Here is a 21742-nt window from a genome sequence, read left to right as displayed (position 1 = left end):
TGAAAACGGTAACGGAATTCAAAAATGCGTAGGATAAACATAATGAGATCCTGTTCAGAAGGAATGGATCCTCAGAAGCTTAGCGGAGATTGGGTGGCAGAGCTGGTGGTAGGCAGGGCTAGTGGTTGGGAGGCGGGGCTAGTACTGGGCAGACTTCTACGGTCTGTGCCCTGAAAATGGCAGATGCAAATCAAGGTCAGGTATACACAAAAAGTAGCACATATGAGTTTATCTTGTTGGGCAGACTGGATGGACCGTGCAGGTCTTTCTCTGCCGTCATCTACTATGTTACTATGAACACAGTTACACATCTCATTGGTGCCTGTGAAGTGCTGAAGTCTGAAGGTGCAATAAGAAAGCACAGCTGATACACTCTAAAATGTATAAAAATAACATCATTGTACCAGTGTCACAGAGTGTTATCTAGCTTAGTTCTCTGGTGGTCCAGTGCTTAATGCAGGCGCTAGAGTCGATTAGCGCCAGACTAGCACCAGCATTAATGTACACAGAATGCTCAGAAGGCTGTAGTGCATGAAACAACATGCTCGCCAAAGATTAGCGCAGATTGCATTTAAATGTAGACAAACGGATGTAAATGAGGTCATTACCTATTCCCTCCCAGTACTTGGAGAAACAGTTCTCATAAAAACCTGCCCTAATGCTGGAAACCTTCCGCTAGCTCTGAGGTCATGTTGAGGGGTTAGAAGAGAGGATTTCTCATGATTTTCCTTTTAAAATCCTCCAGTTTTTATTTTATTTGAAAGAGGAAAGAAGCCCTCACAAGCCTCTGGTGGTGAGGAACAAATGTGTGGGAGTCCAAGCAAAGTCAAAAGTGGAAGCACATTGGCGTCTCTTTTCTGCACTTAAATATAAGCTTTTCAAGTGAAAAAAATTTTAAAACCTTATATTTAAGCAGCAGAAGAACAGTGCTGATGTGTTCCAACACGTCAGAGTTTGAGTGGGCATGCACTTTTGCTTACCGCAAAACTCTCACACACAAGGCACGATCCTCCCCTTTGCACAGTGCACATATAATTTGCAAACTGTTAACATTGAATATTGGGAAGTTGTTTTTGTGCGCTGGTTCTGCAGTATTTTCTGGCGCTGTTTTCTATAGCACTGGAGTTCTGAGCAGGCCTGTGGGTCAGAAACTCAGCAAAACTTCCCTTTCCATAGATGAAGCAGGACATAGTGGGTGCTTCACCATGGGCTTCTGGTTAGCAATTTGCACATCTACCATTCAGCCCCCATGCTTGACTTAATCCAAAGTTCAAGTGCAAACAATAACATTTGCTAAACATAGCTGTTCTGACCTTCAGTGGTTCAAATAAAACATGTAGGGTCCATCATTCAAAACGATTTAAACAGCCAGGAGAGGCTCCTGGCCGTTTAAATCACCTTTCCAGTGCTAAATGGGCATTTTCAGCGGTATTTAACTGGGTAGTACAGCTGAAAATGCCAGGTTAGTGCTCAAACCAAAACAGGCTACTTTGGGGAGTGTTCGTTTGTAGAGTCGGCACTTAACCAGTATATGGCACCAGCCAAAATATAGCCAGTTAAGTGCCATATGCGGCACTTAACTGGTTAAAGTTAACCACGTAAATAGGACCACAGAAAAGGCAGTTGTATCTTTATGGGGTTCTTTATAGCCATTTAAGTGCTTTATTTGGCTGGCTCTGTATACCCAGAAATTCAGTGCTGGAGCCCGGACATGGCCAGGCATTGAATTCTGGGGTATAATGCTGGCTGCAGTCAGCAAAACGCTGATTCCAACTGGCTGAATGTTGGGCCCATGGGCTTGAAAGAGCAAACTTACAGTCCTTGCGCAACTTAATCCAAAGCACACTTTCCGAACAGGTGATAAACTTTTCCTCCTCTCAGCTTGCCTGTTAGTTCATTTGTACAGACTACAGCACAGAGCATTAATGCCATTTAACTGACTTCCTCTGTCGGCTCCAGCTTGTTTTTCTCTATATATTATCGACTTGAATCCCTGGTCAGTAACATTCCCAACCCATGTACAGCCTTCTGGCATAGCTTTAAACTAGGGAGTATATCTAATGACATTGCAGTTCTCTTCCTGCTTGCCTGGCTTTTCCCCAGGACACACTGTTGGCTTAGGTTCTTTAAAGTATTAGTGAATGCTTCCCTTGTGGCTTCTAACCAGAATCCTTCACACAACAAGCACATTGCTTTTTTGTTACATATCAAAACTGTGAGAATTCCTTAATAGAAAAACTGGCACAGTTTAGCCCCTATCTCATTTCAGGATCTGACGACTAATCCCAGAATTTCACCTTTTTATTTCTGTCCTGAAAAACCATTCTGTAGCTTTGTAGCTGTTGTCCTTTTGCCTCTCCTTACTCACTCTACAAACAGTGTGGGCTTTTGTTCCCTAAACCAACAAGCTGCCAATTGGTTCCAGGTGCTCAGTTACTTTCACCTGTTCTGAACCCCTGCTGCTTTCTCTCCCCCATCTCCTAGACTCCTTATCTCCAATATGAGCTCCCCTCCTGTCAGTTTAGAACACCCAGGGACTACATCTCCTGGCATTTTCATGAGCTCACTTTCTGCCAGAGTTTTTCTATGATTTCTGGAGTTCCCCCTAGCACCTTGGTCGTCACTCCCAGTCCTCAAGTGCTACCAATGAGCCAAAAGCAAGGTTTGAACTTCCAAAAGCCATGGCTAAACTCACATCTGCCATAAGAAAACAGCTGTAAAATAATGTCAGGGAGAACTACAGTTTCCATGCATAGGTAACAAAAGGGTGGAAACAAGTCAGGTGAACTCATTAAGAATAATGCTTCTGAGTAGAAGAAGGAGGGGAGGCTTACTGTAAAATGACAGAGAGGAACAGACCCCAGGCAGCCAAGGAAGGAGAGCCCCAACAGCCAGCCCTGCTCACAGCTAGCCAGAGCCACTGGCTTAGGGAAAGCATGAGTATAGCAAGGTATGAGAAATCTGGAAATTTGGAGATCTGGAAGAAAAACCAATTCTCTGAGCCCTGGGGAAAAGAAATACCAAATTGTTTGTTTTACTTTTGGTATGTTGAACTTTAAGTACGCTATCTAAAAGCCTGTGGCTGGTGGATAGCTTGTTTAATAATCCTATCCAAGCTATCATGGCTGGTGGCTAATCTCAGTCTTGGGGAGGGGGGGGAGAAGGAATGGCTCGAGGAAAGAGAAAAATTGCTAAGGCTTGTTTTTGTGGGAAAGAAACTTTGCTTGGGTTGTAGACTGATTTGGTTGAGACTGCACTGATGTAACCGCTTGAAGCCAGAGTTTTTCATTTGGGCCCTCACGAGCTTGTTTCAGTGTGTGCACTATTTCACAGACTTGCTGGGGAAAAAAATCAAACTAGCAGTAAATAGCATGGTAAATTATATTGGAAGTTTGGAAAATGTTACTGCCTGAGAAGTTCTCAATGATTTGGAATGGTGGAAATGGATAAACCTTTTTAAGGTATTAAAACTGTTATTGAGCATAAAAAGCCCTTATTTCTATTGAAGGATTATTGCAAAGGTCAGAGGAGTCTGACTTCTCTTTTCACGAATTATAAAGCAGATGAACGTTTTCTCTCATACACCTCTCCCACTTGGCAGTGGAGGTGGTGTCAGACTGCTACTCTCATCTTCTTGTAGATTTCAACCTTTTCTTCAATCTTAGTCTCACTTCTTTTCTTCCTTTGAAATCCACTCCATTCATCTATTTACTCCACTACTTCTCTGGGTAGCAGTCATTTATTGACTCCCCGTTAAGTCTCTTTCTTCCTTTCCTCACTAACTTTGACTCCTGGCTTTCCTTCTTCTTGATCCTTCATCTCCTTCCCTCATTCTTGGAGATTTCAACAATCATGCTAATGACCACTCGGGCTCTTATGCCTCTACGTTCTCACTTTAACATCTTCATTCAATCTTCAGTCATGCCTACTCAACAGAATGGCCACTGCCTTGATCTTCTCTTCAACTACTCACTCTCCAATTTCCCTACCGCAGTTCTTCCCCTCGTTAACCATCATCTGATAACTTTCACACTCACCCTCCTCCTCCAGTCACATCCGATCTCCACCTATATATTTAGGAATCTTCAGGCTATTGACCCTTGCACTCTCTCTCTCTTCTCATTCACTATGTTATCCAAGCCAGTCAATGAGGTTGTCTCTTCCTATAATACCATTCTCTTCTCTGCTCTGGAAACTCTCGCTCCTCCCATTCTCTGTTTTGTAAGAAGTAGCAAACCCCAGCCTTGGCTGACCTCTAGAATCCGCCACCTACGTTCCTGTGCCCGATCTGCTGAACGCCTTTGGCTAAGATTCTGTGCCCATGCTAACTTCATACATTTCAAATTCTTGATGACCTCCTTCCAATCTGCTCCTTCACTTGTCAACAAAACTACTACATCCATTTGACAAACTCTTGGCACAAACCCTCGCCGTCTCTTTGCTACATGAACTCTCGCCTGGTGCCTTCACCACCACACATACCCCCTTTCACTTTCTCCCCAGGTTATGGCTGAGTACTTCCATGACAAGATTCACAAGATTAACCTTGAGTTCTCAACCAAGTCACTTCCACCTCACCTTCCCCCACTCCATTCTCTCAATCTTCCTTCAATCCCTGTCACTCTTTCTTCCTTTTCTAAAATCACTGAAGAGGAAACTGTACATCTTCTTTCCTCTGGCAAACTCTCACTACCTGTTCCTCTGATCCTGTGCCCACCCATCTACTCAGCACTATCTCTCCTACTGTCATCCCTTCTATCTGTCATATCTCAATCTTTCACTTTCTACTGCAACTGTTCCTGATGCATTCAAACATACTGTGGTATCACCATTCCTCAAAAAACCTTCCTGCCCTTCCAACTATGACCCCCATCTCCCTCCTCCCTTTCTTATCCAGGCTACTTGAGTGTGCTTTTCACTGCTATTGTCAAGATTTTCTTTCATCTCAAGCTAATCTTTTGATTTGGCTTTTGCCCTTTAGGTTCAGCAGATATAGCCCTTGCTAATGTCTCCAGTAACCTATTCCTGGCCAGACCCAAGGACCTGTATTTTATCCTCATCCTTCTCGATCTATCTGCTGCTTTTGACACTGATCATCACCTAGTCCTTGATAACACTGTCCTCAGTTGAATTTCAGGGCTCTGTTCTGGTTTTGTTTTCTTCTTATCTCTCCCATTGCACTTTTAGTGTATGCTCTGGTGGATGCTCCTCAACATAAGAATAGCCATACTGGGTCAGACCAATAGTCCATCTAGCCCAGTATCCTGCTTCCAACTGAGGCCAATTCAGGTCACAAGTACCTGACAGAATCCCAAATAGTAGCAAGATTCATTCTACTGATCCCAGGGACAAGCAGTGGCTTTCGCCGTATCTATCTCAATAGCAGGCTATGGACTTTTCCTCCAGGAACTTGTCCAGTCCTATTTTTTAACCCAAGTATACCACATCCTCCAGTAACACGTTCCAGAGCTTAACTATCTTTGAGTGAAAAAATATTTCCTCTTGTTTGTATTAGTAGTGCCATGCAACTTCCTTGAGTGTTCCCTAGTCTTTGTACTTTTTGAAAGAGTAAAAAATTGATTTACGTTTACCAATTCTACACCACTAAATATTTTGAAGACCTCTGTCATATCCCCCTTCAGCCATCTCTTTTCCAAGCAGGGGCTTAGCCAGACAGCAGATTTTGGGTGGGCCTAGGCAAGAAGTGGGTGGGTACCAAATGTTCTCTCCCCCACCCTCACATCAAAGAAATATCTCAGCTGGTGGGAAAATACTTTTCTCCAGTCTGCACCTTGGTGGTCTGCAGCAGGCATGCGCTGAAAACTGAGCATGCGAAGGTGCCAGTATTGTGGAGAGCAGCATTTGCATTACCATGTGCTACTGTTGGATGGGCTGAGGCCCACCTGTGGCTATGCCACTGTTTCCAAGCTGAAGAGTCCAAACCTGTTAAGCCTTTCCTCATATGAGAGGAATTCCATCCCCGTTATCATTTTGGTCGCCCTATTTAACCTATTCTAATTCTGTTATATCTTTTTAAAGATAGAGCGACCAGAATTGCACACAATACTCGAGGTGTGGTCACCCCATAGAGCAATACAAAGGCAGTATAATATTTTTGTCTTATTTGCTATCCTTTTCCTAATAATTCCTAGCATTCTGTTTGCTTTTTTGTCTGCCTTCACACACTGGGCAAAAGATTTTAGTGTATTGTCCATGATAACATCTAGATCTTTTTCTTGGGTGCTGACTCCTAGGGTGGAACCTAGCATCCAATAACTATGATTTGGATTATTCTTCCCAATGTGCATCATTTTGCACTTGTCCATATTAAATCTCATCTGCCATTTGGATGCCCAGTCTTCCAACTTCCTAAGGTCTTCCTGCAGTTTTTCACAATTCACATTAGTTCTAACAACTTTGAATAGTTTTGTGGTGCCTGCAAATTTAATCGCCTCATTCATCATTCCCATTTCCAGAACATTAATAAATATGTCAAATAGCATCAATCCCAGTACAGATCCTTTGGGCACTCCACTATTCCTCTCCTCCACTGAGAGAATTGGCTGTTTAACCCTACTGTTTGTTTTCTGTTCATCAACCAGTTCCTAGTCCACAACAGAACATTGCCTCCTATCCCCTGACTCTTTAATTTTCTAAGGAGTCTCTCATGAGGGGCTTTGCCAACTGCATTCTGAAAATCTAGATATGCTGCTATCCCACTATCAGTTTGCGATTCACTAAATTTTACCAAGGCAGCTCTATTTTACAGCTGCCTTTGTGCATTGGGCCCTGAGCTTCTTATCGTTCCCCCTAAACCCACTTCTTCTCTTCCCCTGTTCTCTATTTCTGTAGATAACACTTGTATCCTTTTTGTCTTGGCAGCTCGTAACCTTGGGGTCATCTTTGAATCCTCTCATTCTCTACACATATTCATACTGCTAAAACCTGCCATTTCTTTCTCTATAACATCACCAAAATTCATTCCTTTCTTTCTGAACACACTACCAAAACCCTTATCCACACTCTTATGACCTCACTGCAGTTTGCTCCTCACAAGTCTCCCACTAAACCATCTCTTTCCCCTTCAATCTATGCAAAGTTCTGCTGCATGACTTATATTCCGCCAGTGTTGCTATGGTTTTATTAGCCCTCTCCTCAAGTCACTTCATTGGCTCTCTATCCATTTCCACACACAGTTCAAACTCCTCTTACTAACTTACAAGTGCATTCATTCTGCAGCTCCTCAGCATCTCTCCACTTTTATCTCTCCCTACACCCCTCCCGGGAGCTATGTGCATCGGGTTAAGTCTGTCTTATCTATATCTTCTCCTCCACTGCCAACTTCAGACACTGCACCATATGCCAGGTTCCGTTTCTGGCTGAACTCAAATCTAGGCTAAAAGATCACCTATTTGAGGTTGCTTTTAACTCCTAACTCCTAGTTACTTGTTTAGTACCCATGTCTGTTTTAATCATTCCCACAAAAAGTAATTCCCTAATCTCTTATTTGTCCTGTTTGTCTCGCTTGATCAGATTGTAAGCTCTATCAAGCAGGGACTTTCTCCTACATGTTTAGTGTACAGCACTGCATACATCCAGTAGCGCTGTAGACATGATTAGTAGTAGTAGTAGTAACTCCACAGAGTATGGTTTTGATGGTTTTGGTTGACTTCTTTCCCGCAGCCGATGACCTGAGTGCTAATGAGCAGCTTACGGGCCCCCATGCATCAGGAGTGAACTCGATCCTACCAAAGGAGCACGGGAGTCAGTTCTTTTACCTACCCATCATAAAGCACAGTGATGATGAGGTAATTGCTGAATCAGCTTGTAGATGCTGCACCTCTCCAGCTTGATAAAGCAAGTTATTACTTAGTTGCACAGGGATTTGTATAGTATCTCACTCAGATCAATTATTATCTAGGACAGAACAATAAGAGATGGATGCACTCTATCTTTCTAGGCATGTGGAAGGTAATTCTATAACCAGGTACCTATGTGAGACATCTGTTTTATACAGGCAGCATAGGCAGGCGCCTATGGGCCTTGATAAAACAGGCACACAGAATCAGCCCCAGTAGTGCACAAATGTTCACACACAGATTTACACCTATTCTGAAAAACATGTGTATTTTACAAATTGAGCACATGCATTGCCATCCAGACTACATTTCCAGGAATGCCTGTGCATGGTGTAACCAATAAGTAATCCACAATAAGAACCCAAAAATGATGGGGAGTCATTTTTTTTTTTCTTACATTTGTACCCCGCACTTTCCCACTCATAGCAGGTTCAATGCAACTTACATATTATATACAGGTACTTATTTGTACCTAGGGAAATGGAGGGTTAAGTGACTTGCCCAAAGTCACAAGGAGCTGCCTATGCCTGCAGTGGGAATCGAACCCAGTTCCCCAGGACCAAAGTCCACCACTCTAACCACTAGGCCACACTCCACTTGAATTCTCCAATGTAAAAACCTCGCAAAGAATATGAAAGAAACTTATCATTAATGATCAAATAAAACATAATGTAAATAGGGGTTTTTCAGTATACATGATCCTAATGTGACCAGTGAGCTATAATTTTCTGTGAGCCTGTTAACTGGCCCCTAGATGCCTGCCCAAAAATGACACATCATAGACACCCTCTGGCGAAATGTAACTTAATAAATGAAGTAAACAAAGTGTCTTTAAATCAGTGAAAGTTCAGTGTCTCCCATATGTGTGGATTCATGGTCCACTCTGAAACACAGTCAAAGCAATAATAATGCAATAATGACGGAAACTATAACTTATCTTGAGAGTGGCGAATTCTGTCCTGACAGAGGACTCTGTTTCGATATCCCTTCTTTAGGGACAGCCGCCAACTGCAGTGAACCAGGGGAATTTTTCAAACCCGCTACAGTATTTACAATCAATACAAAATGGCGAATATAAGTAGTGCAGTCTTTTTGGTGTATGTATTATACACCAGTTTATAAATGCTGTTTTCTGCCTGTGTAACAGGATTTTATAGACAGAAAAATCCTTCATGAAATTAGCTCCTTACTGTATATGTCATCTGTACCAGGGTATCTCAACACAGCCCTCGAGAGCTACTGACAGGTCTGACTTCCAGAGCAACCAAGCTGTGCAAATAAGCTTTGATTTTAGATCAGTGTTCCCATCCTTGAGGTGCACACTTAAAGGATCTGGCTTGCAAGATATCTATAGTAAATATGCATAGGATAAATCTGTGTTTCCTTGATCCCTAATGTATGCAAAGATATCTCATGCATATTTATTGTTGTTATGCAGAAAACCAGACAGGGACTGGACTGGGAATCATTTTTTTTTAATTATGTATCTGTTGAATATCTATTGAAGATATTCTGAAAGTCAGATCCATTTATATAGTCTTTGGTTATTCTTAGGAATGAAAACATTCCAAAGATTAGTTGGTGCTTTTGAAGCCTTCCTGTTTGGTGTTATTCTTAATAGTAACATAGTAAATAACAGCACAAAAGGACCAGCTGGCCCATGTAGTCTACCCATTTATTCTGGCCACACTGCTAAAGAAACATTCCAAATGCAGGCCACCGCCCGCAAGATTTCTCCTTATCTATTAGAATCTTTTTTGCTTTCCTCCTTTGTTCTTCACCATTAAAGAATATATGAGGTCTCTCCTTTTTCCTTTCTACCACAAAACTCTGTAATAATCTAAGTAACCAGCAAAGCTGGCATGGTCATTGCCTGAATATCCAGTCTCCTATGTCCCCAGTGTAGCCTGATACGGCCATGTGAGTACTTGCATTCGTGCCAGGACTACTAGTTCTTTCTGTATTTGCTGCCCACCAGAGAGGATCCTGTTTAAACTTTGCTGCCAGAGTATATAGTAGATTTCTGAAATTTGGAGTTATACCTCCCCTTTTAGATTACAATGTGTTTTCTGTTGGCTGCATAGAAATAAGGAAGAGTGAAGTTTAGGGATAATACAGATGAGGAGAAGTAGAGTTCACAGACAGAAACTTGATAGTCCCCGCCACAATGGGGATGACCAAGAAAAAGTGCACTGAAATTGGCATGAGGGGAAACATTTTTAATCTATTTGGATTTAGCTCGGTTCTTTTTTTTTTTTTCAAGGTGAGTTACATTCAGCCTCAGTATTTTCCTGTCCCCAGGGAGCTTGGCAGTGGAGGGTTAAGTGACTTGGCAAAGAAAGAAATGCAGCAAAAGTTCTGATCCTGATGAAAGACTTCAGCCAACTTTTTATAGGAGGGACCACTGCTTTACAGGAACTCTGCTAGCATCAGACTCCAAAATGTCTTGCATCTCATGGAAGCATAGAAAATGAGGCAGGTAGAAGGTAATTTTATAAAGCGTATCCATGTTTAAAACATGATTTACATAGTTAAAAGGCCTATTATAAAATCAGGTCACCCTAACCATCTGGGCAGTGCAAGTAGACATGTGTATGTAGAGTAGACCTGCTTAGGGGAGGAGTTTATGAAGCATTTATGCTTTATAAGTACATAAGTATTGTCACACTGGGACAGACCAAAGGTCCATCAAACCCAGAATCCTGTTTCCAACAGCGGCCAATCCAGGTCACAAATACCTGGCAAGATCCCGAAAAAGTTCAATAAATTTTATGCTGCTTATCCCAGAAATACCAGTGGATTTTCCCCAAGTCAATTTAATAATGATCTATGAACTTTTCCTTTAGGAAGCCGTCCAGACCTTTTTAAAATCCTGCTAAGCTAACCACCTTTACTACATTCTCTGGTAACGAATTCCAGAGTTTAATTACACGTTGAGTGACGAAACATTTTCTCCGATTCGTATTAAATTTACTACTTTGTAGCTTCATCGCATGCCCCCCTGGTCCTAGTATTTTTGTACACTAACATTTACAGCTGTTCCCAAGGTGAATGAAAATGTCCTTGCCTTCAATGTAAGTGCGATTTCAGCAGGAGTTTGTGCTAGTATTTTGTCAGTGCACATAGGCACCTATATTCCTTTATAAAATAGGATGAAAATGGGCCCCTTCCTGCCTAATTAACCTAGGTGCCCTATAATAAAATTACCCTCAGGTCATAGGAGTCCAGGCCTCTAGCTACTGTGTGTTATTCTTCACAGTTCCATTCTGTGTGTCTTTTGGGGATAAGGGGTAGTTGGGTATTGATGAGACTATTGGTACCCTTATATATTGTTCTTTGCCTTGTGACTATTGACTTGTTTTTTTTGTTTTCAGTTAAAAGATTTATTAATAATAATATAAAATGTACCCTCATAGAGACCATATGGCCCATCTCCACTACCTGCTTCCATTCCCTCAGCTAACCTCCATGCTTAGCCCATGCTTTCTGGAATTCTGATGTTAATAGATACTTGCAAGTATCAATACCCTGGTGCTAAAAATACCAATCTAAAAAGTACAAAAAAGACAAAAGCTGGCTTAAAGAAAAAGAAATATAATAGCAATTTTCTAGTCCCACAATCCGAATGTCTTTCTGTTGATCCAAACCATTGGGTTGCTTTGTTGTATTCTGACTTTTGGTGCACTTCAGATGAACTCTTTTTCACTTTGCATTATCCTGAAAAGGGAAATAACCCTTATAAGGTCCAGCATGGAGGATGAGAGTCTATTTTAATCACAATGGTTATGTTATTTTCCTATAATCACATTTGTACTCTTAAAAGTGTTAAAAAAGGGGGGAGGGGAGGTATGTGACTAAAAATGCTGCCTCTCAAATCTAGAATGTTCAAATAGCCCATGTGGTTGCAAAATACATGAGTACTTTTACCATGCATATTGCTGCTAATTAGTACCCAGGTCATTTCTCTTTGAAGGTTAGCTGCTGGTGTGCTAGACAAGCCACACATCTATTGCACCTGCTGTTTCTTTACATGGGTAGAGGAAAATCCTTTGTGTGTGTATTTATATGGTTCTCCTCCTCTGACCTAAACACACTCTTTTAATCTTAACTACTAATCATTTCTATAGTGCTACTAGATGTACACAGCACTGTGCACATTATATGGAGGTAATTTCTCTGTCCCTAGAGGGCTCACAGTATAAGGCTTTTGTACCTGGGACAATGTAGGGTTAAGTGACTTGCCCAAGGTCAAACTGCGGTGGGAATTGAACCCAGGTTGCCAGGATCATAGCCCGCTGCACTAACCATTAGGCCACTCCTACACACTGCTAAAACTGTGTGGCACATGGAAGCACACACGCCTTTACCTGAGCAAAAGAGTGTAGTTTTCAGATAGTTGAGACTACCTGGATAAATGGCTTTGAAAATCACATTCTGTGTTCATTGTTGTCCTTCACACAACACAGTTCATTCTCTATGATGGTCACTCTGCACTAACCATGTAGTGTCTCTTCATTTCAGGTTTCAGCCATTGCTTCTTGGGATTCCACCGTCCATGAGTCAGTGCATTTGAACAGGGTAACGCCACAAAATGAAAGAATCTATTTAATAGTAAAGACTACTGTACAACTTAGTCACCCTGCTGCTATGGAGCTAGTGTTACGTAAAAGGATTGCAGTCAACGTTTACAACAAACAGGTAAGTCATGTTATCTCTACATTCATCATGTGCTAAACCTGTTGAATTTACAATGTAATTAGCAGTGAGTTTTTATGCTGATTATGAGTACAGTAAGTTGGGTGGTCAAATCTAGAGGGATTCTAGGGTACATAAGGAGATACTTGACTAGAAGAGGACTGGCTCAAGGCATGGACCAGGTGAGGCAGTGGCTCAGGGCACCATCTTAAAAGACGCTGAAAGCCTGCTCTCCTCCAGTGGCCAAATCTTGCTCATCTGGCTATCAGCAGCATGTCCCAGATCTCTAGCATATTGCTCTCCATCTACAGGTACAGCAACCCCCCCCCCCCCCCCCACACCTTGCCTTTAACGGCAGGTTTCCTCTTCAGAGCCCTGGCAGCGTTTCACCTAACACCACCCACACCAGCCCTGGCATCTTCCTTCTGCTGCACCCTGCCCCCTTTAACATAACTTCTGTTTCCACAGGAGCACGGCAGAGAGAAGATGCCAGGGCTGGTGCAGGTAGCATTAGATGAAACGCTGCTGGTGCTTATGAGGGGAAGCCATCTTTAAAGGTAGACTGGGGAGGGTGGCATGAGAGAGAGAGAGGGTGTTTGTGCTGATGGGGGAGGGGGGGGGTGGCACACTGAACTAACAGTTGGCTCAGGGCACCACAGTTCCTTGAGGACCCGTATGAGAAGGGAGGTAACGATGTCTAAGAACATATGGACAGAGTAGAGGGCTGTATTGAAAGCCATTTGGAATGAAGTAGAAAGACTTATGTACGTATGCCTTTGAGGAAAGGAGAGAGGAGATATGATAGGCATTTTATTTATTCTTTCTTCGCTGGTTTATATACCCTACAGCATCCAAAGACAACAAAGCTATTTACATAAACTAAAAGAACATTAGCACTTCAAAATTGCATAAAACGCATTCCTTAAAGAGGAACTAGAAAAGACATATAAGGGAAAAATGTAAATGGCTTCTGTATTGTATAAAACATCCAAAGCTCCCAATAGTCTCCCACTTTTAATTATACACCTCATTAATAATCCATGTTTTCAGCACTTTTTTTAATTCTTACGTAATATCAGTGGGCAGCAAATTTCACAATCCAGGTACCATAGAGGCAAATACACCTTGTCTTGAGCTTTCCAGTCTAAGTTTAGATGGCACAGGAATTATCAAATTCCTTGGGATGATTGTTGTGCCCATATGGGAGCACAAAAGAAGAAAGATAATGAGAAAAACCTGGGTACTAAGCCTGAAAAGCAAGAATCAGTGTCTTCAACTTGACCCTAGCAGCTGCAGTGGGAAGCCAGTCCTCCTCCATCAGCAAAGGTGTAGCTCTGTCATACCTGCTAGCTCTATGCAACAGTTTCACAGCTCCATTTTGAACACCCAGGTATACTGCATTGCAGTAATCCAGTCTGTTCATAATCAGGGCATACAATAGCACCCATAGCAATGACAAGACAAAGTACGGACCTATTGTTATCATCCTAAGATAGAAGGAGGAGATTATGACCCAAGAGGAAATCTGCATACTAAATGAAAGGCCTTTATCAATTACGATCCCAACATATAGGCAGATAATATAGATTAACAGGAGTTAGATAGAAATAAGAATGATTTAATGTAAGGAAAAAATTTCACATGGAGTCAGAAAAGGTTCATGAAAATGATCTCAGCTAGGGTAGGAGTAGATAAGCAAGTCCTGCTAGAATATGTGCAGCTGGTGTTAGTCCTTGTGTGACTAGCTAGTTAGTTGTTTCTATTAAAGGTTTGTGAGAAGAGTGTGGCGAAATTGGGACTTTCATGCTTTGTGATTTGTAATGCTACGCTATGACATTTTTCTTCCGTTCAGTGTATTCCCCTTGTTTGGCCAGCAGATGGTGTCTGTAGCTTACCTTACTCAGGCCCAGATGCACTAAACGTTTTTCATCGTTAAATGAGCCCTCAAGGAAGAATTTCCTATCCTTTCCATGCACTAAAGCCTATTTTCCGACGACAGTAGCAGCTAACGAAAACTGAATGCAGATGAGCAATTCTTCTACAAATCCCATTGAAATGACATGCACTAACCTTTTCCGATTCGTTTAACGCAGGAGAACACCGTGAAATCTAACGAGAGTCTGTACCTCTCGTTAGGTCTGTCTGTCTGCTAGAAGTTAACAAAATCCAATAAAAAAAATAACTGGGGGGGCGAAAACGCGTCAGGGGCGTCCTTTATTGACGCCCCAGGTCGCCGCTGCTCCCCTCTCCCTCAGCACCAAAAAAAAAAAGGATCGGGAGGGGGCAAAGGCACTCGTCATGAGCGTCCCGTATGGACGCCTTGCCCCCCCCCCCCCCCCCGCTTCCCCCCCTCCCCCCCCCGCACGAAAAATCTCCAATTTTAGCTGCCCCGGGCCGGCCCTCCTCCCTTCCTGTATTCTCCCACACTAGCTCCGCCTCCTGCCATGCTCCGGTCCCGTGCCCCGCCCCCTTGGTCGTGGCTGCCGCTCCCCCGTCCAACGACCCCCCCCCCCCCTTTGCCTTACCGGCCCGTGCAGCGCCTCTCACCTCTGCTGCACGGGCAAGAACAGCTGATCGGCGAGTCAGAAGGCCTCCTCAGACGTTCCTTCTTTCTTCCTGGGCCCGCCCACCTCTGACGTAGGTAAACTACGTAGTTTACCTACATCAGAGGAGGGCCGGCCCGGGGCTGCTAAAATTGGAAATTTTTCATGTGTGGGGGGGGGGAAGCGGGGAGCAGCGGGGGGGGGGGCAAGGCGTCCATACAGGACGCTCATGACGAGTGCCTTTGCCCCCTCCCGAAACACACGTGTTTGTGGGGGGGGGGTTTGTTGTTTTGACAGCTGGGCCTTTGTGGCATGCGCAGAGCAGCCAGCATAACGCTTGGGCTGCTCTGCGCATGCTTTAGGCGCTGATTAACGACGGGTTTAACGATTCTGTGATACATCCTACTTTGCAATACCGATCGGAACATTTCTGGAGTGTTTTTGTAGTGCATGCCTCGTTTTTTTAAAATCGTTAAGCACTTTTACGATTCTTATTTTTTAACGTTTGGTTGATGCATCTGGGCCTCAAAGAAAAGAGAAAAACCCCTGAAGAGAAAAGTAACCTGCAGTGTCATTGGCCAAACATCCTCAGTGCTAATGCTCTGTGCCCTGATTGACCATGAAGCTAAAGACATAGCCCAGAATTTGCTAGAACTCCCCAGTCTCAATAGGGAGGGAGTACACCTCTGCACTGAGACCATGTTCAATTCCTGTGAACTGTTTCTTTTCCTGATCTCCCCAGGTACTACTTAGGTAGTAAAAAGTATTCAGTTAGATTTAACATTAAATCCTTGTTATTTTACCTGTCCCGTTTTGAAATTTTGACCGTTTCCTGTTCTACTTTTATTTTAATAATAAACCTATTAGTTATGTACTAGGCTGCGTTTGGTTTGCTAGTCTCTAAAAACTTATGAAATATCACAAAATATTATAGAAAAAATTGTACAGGCATCAGAGAGAATTAAAAGTCTTTAATTACTCACCCACCAGCACAGCATCAGACATCAGTTTCAAAGTTATGACAAAACTTACAAAATCTAACATCAGTACCTCTGGTAATTATAAGTACTTAGACTAATTATATAAAGAAAAGAAAAAGAAGGAAGAAGAGTTTGTTCCTTATACAAAGGTCACAGAACAGAGAGAAAGCAGAGAAAGAAAGAAAGATTCATAGCTATAGAGAATGTTTCTTTTGGGGGGGGGGGGGGGAAGAGTACCACCCATGGAGACAGGCTGTGGCAAGGACATGAAACTCTCCTGCCATCCTGCCTATTTCAGAGTTCCTTTGTCTGCAGCGTGGTTTTATAGGCTGTGGTGAGCATCCACCTCTCCTCTACCCTGGACCAATCATAGGTGCTGCATATGGGCTGGAGACTTGTAATTGGGACTTTCATATGTGCTGGAGGCTTGCAATTGGTCCTTGCCATACCTTTTCTCAGTAAATCACTTTTGTAACAGGATATACCAGGTATCTGAGTTGCCTTAGCAACATTTTCACCATCAGAGCATGTGACCAGCCAGAAATTCCTTCATGTGGCTGATAGGAAAAAGAGAGATGGGGGATGGGAAATAGTGCAGTATACCTGAAGTAAAACTTTATAGCTTATAGCTAAAATTATAGACAGCCCTGTTGTCCTGGCAACACAGTGTTTTTAAAAATACTGTTTCTTAATTAAAAGGAGATTTAGCTGATGAAGCGTTTGAATATAATCATTCCAAACAGCAAGAAACAGTTTTCTTCTTTTGAGAGTGGATTATCATCTCTTAGTTCTATTAACATCAGATTATGCAATTGGGTTTGCCATTACCAGAAAGATGGAGGATCCTGAGAAATCACTGCTTATTTCTAGGATAAGCAGCATAGAATCTTTTTCACTGGAGGGTCATGTGACACGATGGGCAGGAGTGGACGCTGATTAGATTAGTTCCTCTGCACCTTTCTCCATCCCACTAAAAAATTCAGATTTTACCAACCGATTTTGTTCTTTGGTTCTCCTCATGATCACTTCCAGCAACTCTGGGGAAAGTTTCCCAAGGCTGTGACTCTGCAATGGCCCTCACCTCCGTCACCGTGTCTCCTCACCCTCTCCCACCCCCGCCACAGCGCTTGTATTCAGCGCTATCGGCGCTGCCTCCTCCTGCACCTCGCACCTCACAGTCTCTGTCTCCCACCCCTGTGGCAGCGCTTGCAATTTGCTACCGGCACTGCCTGACATCAACTCACAGACACGGCGCAGACAACCTGCTCCGGGACCTTCCCTCTGCCGTGTGCGTTCCGCCCTGCATAAACAGGAAGTTGAATCAGCGTGACAGAGGGAAGGCCCCGGAGCAGGACGTCACGCTGTGTCAGCTGTCAGGCAGCGCCGATAGCAAATTGCAAGCACTGCCACAGGGGTGGGAGACGGAGACTGTGAGGTGCAGGAGGAGGCAGCGCTGATAGCGTTAAATGGAAGCGCTACGGCTGGGGTGGGAGAGGGTGAGGAGACACAATGACGGAGGTGAGGGACTCTTCAATCTGGATGGGCCTGAGTCAAAACTGGGCGGGCCTGGGCCCATCTAGGCCCGCCCGTATCTACGCCCCTGCTTTCCTGACAATTCCTATTTGCTTTTTTAGCCACTGCTGAACACTGAGCAGAGGGTTTCAACATGTCATCAATGATGACACATAGATCCTTTTCCTGGGCATTGATTCCTAATGTGGAACCTTGCATCACGCTATAGTGTGTGGGTTCTTCTTTCCCATGTGCATCACTTTCCACTTGCTCACATTAAGTGTCATCTGGGGAACAGCTACAGTGAAAGCAAAACAACTGGTCCTGACGACCCCACAAATTTTAACAGCAGTGTGTAGTTTTAGGTGTACTGAGAGTGGGCAGTTTTCAGAGAGTCACTTAGCTGCATCATTTTTGGAGAGGTAAAGTTGAAGTGATCTGAATTGTTGAGCTTAATTATTAAAATCTCAGGAGAAGCCTTGAGGGAGTGCAAGATTGAAGGTTTGCCAGTGGTGCCTAACTCTTGCCCTGGCTCTGTTTGAGACAGACAGTGCTGGCATTCTAATGCTTCAGTAGTACAGAGCCCTTCTAATATTTCTTAGACCAGGAAACCGTTCAATCAGTTATAATGTCCTTACAAGGAGGAAAGGGAAAGGAACTGGGACTTGATATACCGCCTTTCTGTGGTATTTTGCAACTATATTCAAAGCGGTTTACATATATACAGGTACTTATTTTGTACTTGGGGCAATGGAGGGTTAAGTGAGCTGCCCACAGTCACAAGGAGCTGCAGTGGGAATCAAACCCAGTTCCCCAGGATCAAAGTACGCTGCACTAACCACTAGGCTACCCCAAATAAGACCAGAAGGAAGTAAGATAAGGAGAGCTGGGAATAAATGAGAAAATTTTCCATGCAGTGATTGTGTTCTTGTAAGCTGCTAAGGCAGGGTACCTTCTTGGTGACTGAAGAAACTGAGGTATTTCCATAGGTTTCACCCAAATGCCTCCCTTTACTGAATCAAGAGAGAGGAATTTTCTTTAGTATTGTGACACCACTGTCTCAGTTCTATGTCAGAAGTCCATGTGAGCAGAATGAAAACCTTTTCTTGTGAGGTGTTCCCAAGGCCATTCCTTAACGTGAGAAGGTCAATGCATCACCACAGAAGAAAAAAGATTGATCAGCACCATATTAGGTGTAGGGTCACAGGAGCCCAGAGCAGAAACTAGGGAGGAGGCGCCAAAGCCTGCTTACTACTTGGGGCCCTCTGTGGTATGGGGGCCCAGGGCAGTTGCTCTGATGGCCAATGTCTAATGCTGGCTAGTACTTGGCACCTTTGAACAAATCAACTGTAGTAACACTGAATGTATTTGATGAATATCTTTAAAAAGGTGGTAAATGAGCCCTCATAAATTGCCCATTTAATACTAAAAAACACTGTGTTCCAGGAGCTTTCTGATGGCGAGAGACTGACCAGCAAATAAAAATTTTGCCCGTAAACCAGATATGGTGTTGATTGTTTAGTTTATTTATTTAAAACACTTCTATTCTGCCATATCAAAAATTCACAGAAGCTTTCAAATAAATGTACTTAATTATAATAAGCTGTTTATACTTTTTGTTTTTTTAACTTTATTTATTCTTTTCAACAATATCCACAGTTCGGGTGCGCAGACCCGGATATTCAACATTACATTTCTGGTCTTCAAATAACTCTTGCATAAAGCCCAACCATACAATTTACAACCAATCAACTACTCCTCTCCCCTCCTTCCCCATCCTCCCGCCCCTCCCCCTTCTTACTGGTGGCGCGGCAAATACAACCCTATTCTGCTCAAATGGCTCCCAGATTTTCTGAAAAACTTGAATGTGGCCTCTCCTCAATGCTGTCAATTTAGACATTTGATAAATATGGTCAACCTTATGTCCTACTCTTTGCAGGGTCGGGGTCTCGAGCTGTTTCCAGGCCTGTGCTAGCAGCAATTTGGCTGCCCCAAAGATTATTATGGCTAGTTTGTGTTCTTGCACTCTACATCCAGTCGGTTTCACATGCAACAAACAGAACTCCACTCTGGCTGTGTACTTCCCTTTACCTATGCGGTTCACTACCTCCAGCACCTGTCCCTAAAATAATTGCACTTTTGGGCAGTCCCACCAGATGTGCATGAAGGTACCTCTGTGCCCACATTCTCTCCAAAAATCATCAGAAACCCCTGGATATATCTTATGAAGCTTCTCTGGTGTATAATACCACCAATACAGTATTTTAAACCCATTTTCAATCAATGACTGTGTTATGGATGGTTTCAAAAGGAATCTATAACTCGCTACCCACCACTCAGGCGAGAAGTTGGTCTGAAGGGCATTCTCCCATCTACGAGTATAGTAGGTTTGTGGCGTAACCATTAGAGATAATGCCCGATATAGCCTTGTTATGCTCCCTTTTCCCCCTCCCCCTCTCATTGCCTTTTCTAGCCCTGTTTCAGCAAGATCCAGTTCATCCCTTGCCCGTTTTAGTATATAATTCCTTAGGCAATGATAAAGCTGTTTATACTTTTTATATCAAAACTGTAAAGAAAAACAAATGTATTGTTCTGTTGATTTGAATAATAATTTTTTTGTTTTGCTGTTCAGAGTTTTACACAGAGTCTGAAGAGGAGAATTTCTTTAAAGAATATACTTTATTCCTGTGGTGTGACGTATGAAATAGTATCCAACATACCAAAGGTAAGCATTATTACATGTTTGTTTTAAGCTCAAGGAAGCTAGCTTTAGAAAATCATTTTGTCTGTTTTCCATGTCTGTGCAGCTCTATATGTGCATAACCATGATAATTATCAAATCAAACAGAGAAAATGAAGGCAGATAACGACCATATGGCCTATCCAGTCTTCCCATCCATGCTCTCTACTATCCCTTTGACCATCTTAAGATCATCACATGTGATTTCTCCCAATTCCTGCTTTTCTTTCATGCTTAGAAGTACTTCACCCTATGCCATACTGCTTGTTCCCTTAGGGTTTTGCAGCCCAAATTAATGACCCTTCATTTTTTTACCATTATATCTTAGGTACCAAATTCTAGACCATTCTTCGAGCTTTACTAGGTCCCACCTCAGTTATACACATCATCGGGGGTGGGGCTGTCCATCTTATTGCAGATTTTGGTCTCCGCAAAGAGGCAAACCTTACCACACAGCCATTCTGCAGTATCACTTACAAAAATGTTAGAAAGAACTGGACTAAGAATCATTCCTTGTGGCGCACCACTTTTAATGTCCCTTTCCTCAGAATGAACTTGTTTATCACTACCCTCTGTCACCTTCCACTCAGCCGTTCCTAACCCAGTCAATCATTTTAGAACCCATCTATGTGGAAGGCTTGCTAAAATCTAAGTACACCAAATCTATTACCCTCCCTTGATCCAACTGTCTGGTCACCCAGTCAAAGAAATTAATCAGATTTGTTTTACAAGACCTGCCTCTAGTGAAACCATTCTGCCTTGGATCCTGTAAACTTTTAGATTCCAAAATCTTCACTATCCTGTGTCGTAGAAGCATGTTCATTAATGTAATCATTCATTTTGGTTCCATTTAGATTTTTGTCCATGATAGTAGGGCACCCAGTCACCCCAGGCCACACTTTTTATGCCATTCCTCCTTTTTAACTGAATTTAGTTTTGGTTGCAGTCTCAGGTAGGTCATGACATTTTGATACACTTTTAAAGCTGTCCTGCCCTTAGTAAGTACATGCAAGCACTCAATCACACAGTTTAAAATGTAAAAACCCAGCTGTCTCTGAAACGTGAAAGAGAAGCTGAAATTTCAATGAAGTCAGAGCACATTGTATTAAATCAAGCATGTATGAAGTTGCTTTTCCATCAGTTAGCATTCAGAAGCATATGCAGATATCTGTACTGAAAAAGGAAGCTAGGTGTCATGAAATGTGCACACATCTAATTTTTAATTAAATGGTCTGAAAAGTATGTGTTTTAGGATCAGACTATAGCTGGTCACTATTCAAATGCTGTGCTCAACTTTTTTTAAAAGCTATCTACTGTGTTTGCCGATCTTCCTTATATTGTATTAAACATCTTCAGCTGATTCAGTCAACAGTCAAATTCTTACATCATTGCCAACGTTTTGATCACGTCTCT

General features: G+C 42.8%; 1 protein-coding gene across 1 annotated transcript in view; it reads left to right on the top strand.

The window, feature by feature from the left end:
- The window catches only part of KIF13A (kinesin family member 13A), an 818528-nt gene that overhangs the window by 730427 nt on the left and 66359 nt on the right, over positions 1-21742 (top strand). Inside the window, 3 exon segments of the mRNA XM_030211397.1 lie at positions 7684-7808; positions 12381-12557; positions 20222-20314. Coding sequence (XP_030067257.1) covers positions 7684-7808; positions 12381-12557; positions 20222-20314 — 395 coding nt within the window.

Source organism: Microcaecilia unicolor, chromosome 1 (assembly GCF_901765095.1).
Source record: "Microcaecilia unicolor chromosome 1, aMicUni1.1, whole genome shotgun sequence".
In the NCBI taxonomy this organism is placed as follows: Eukaryota; Metazoa; Chordata; class Amphibia; order Gymnophiona; family Siphonopidae; genus Microcaecilia; species Microcaecilia unicolor.
Note: the sequence above shows the minus strand (reverse complement) of the source record. Positions and strands in the feature narration are given on the sequence as shown.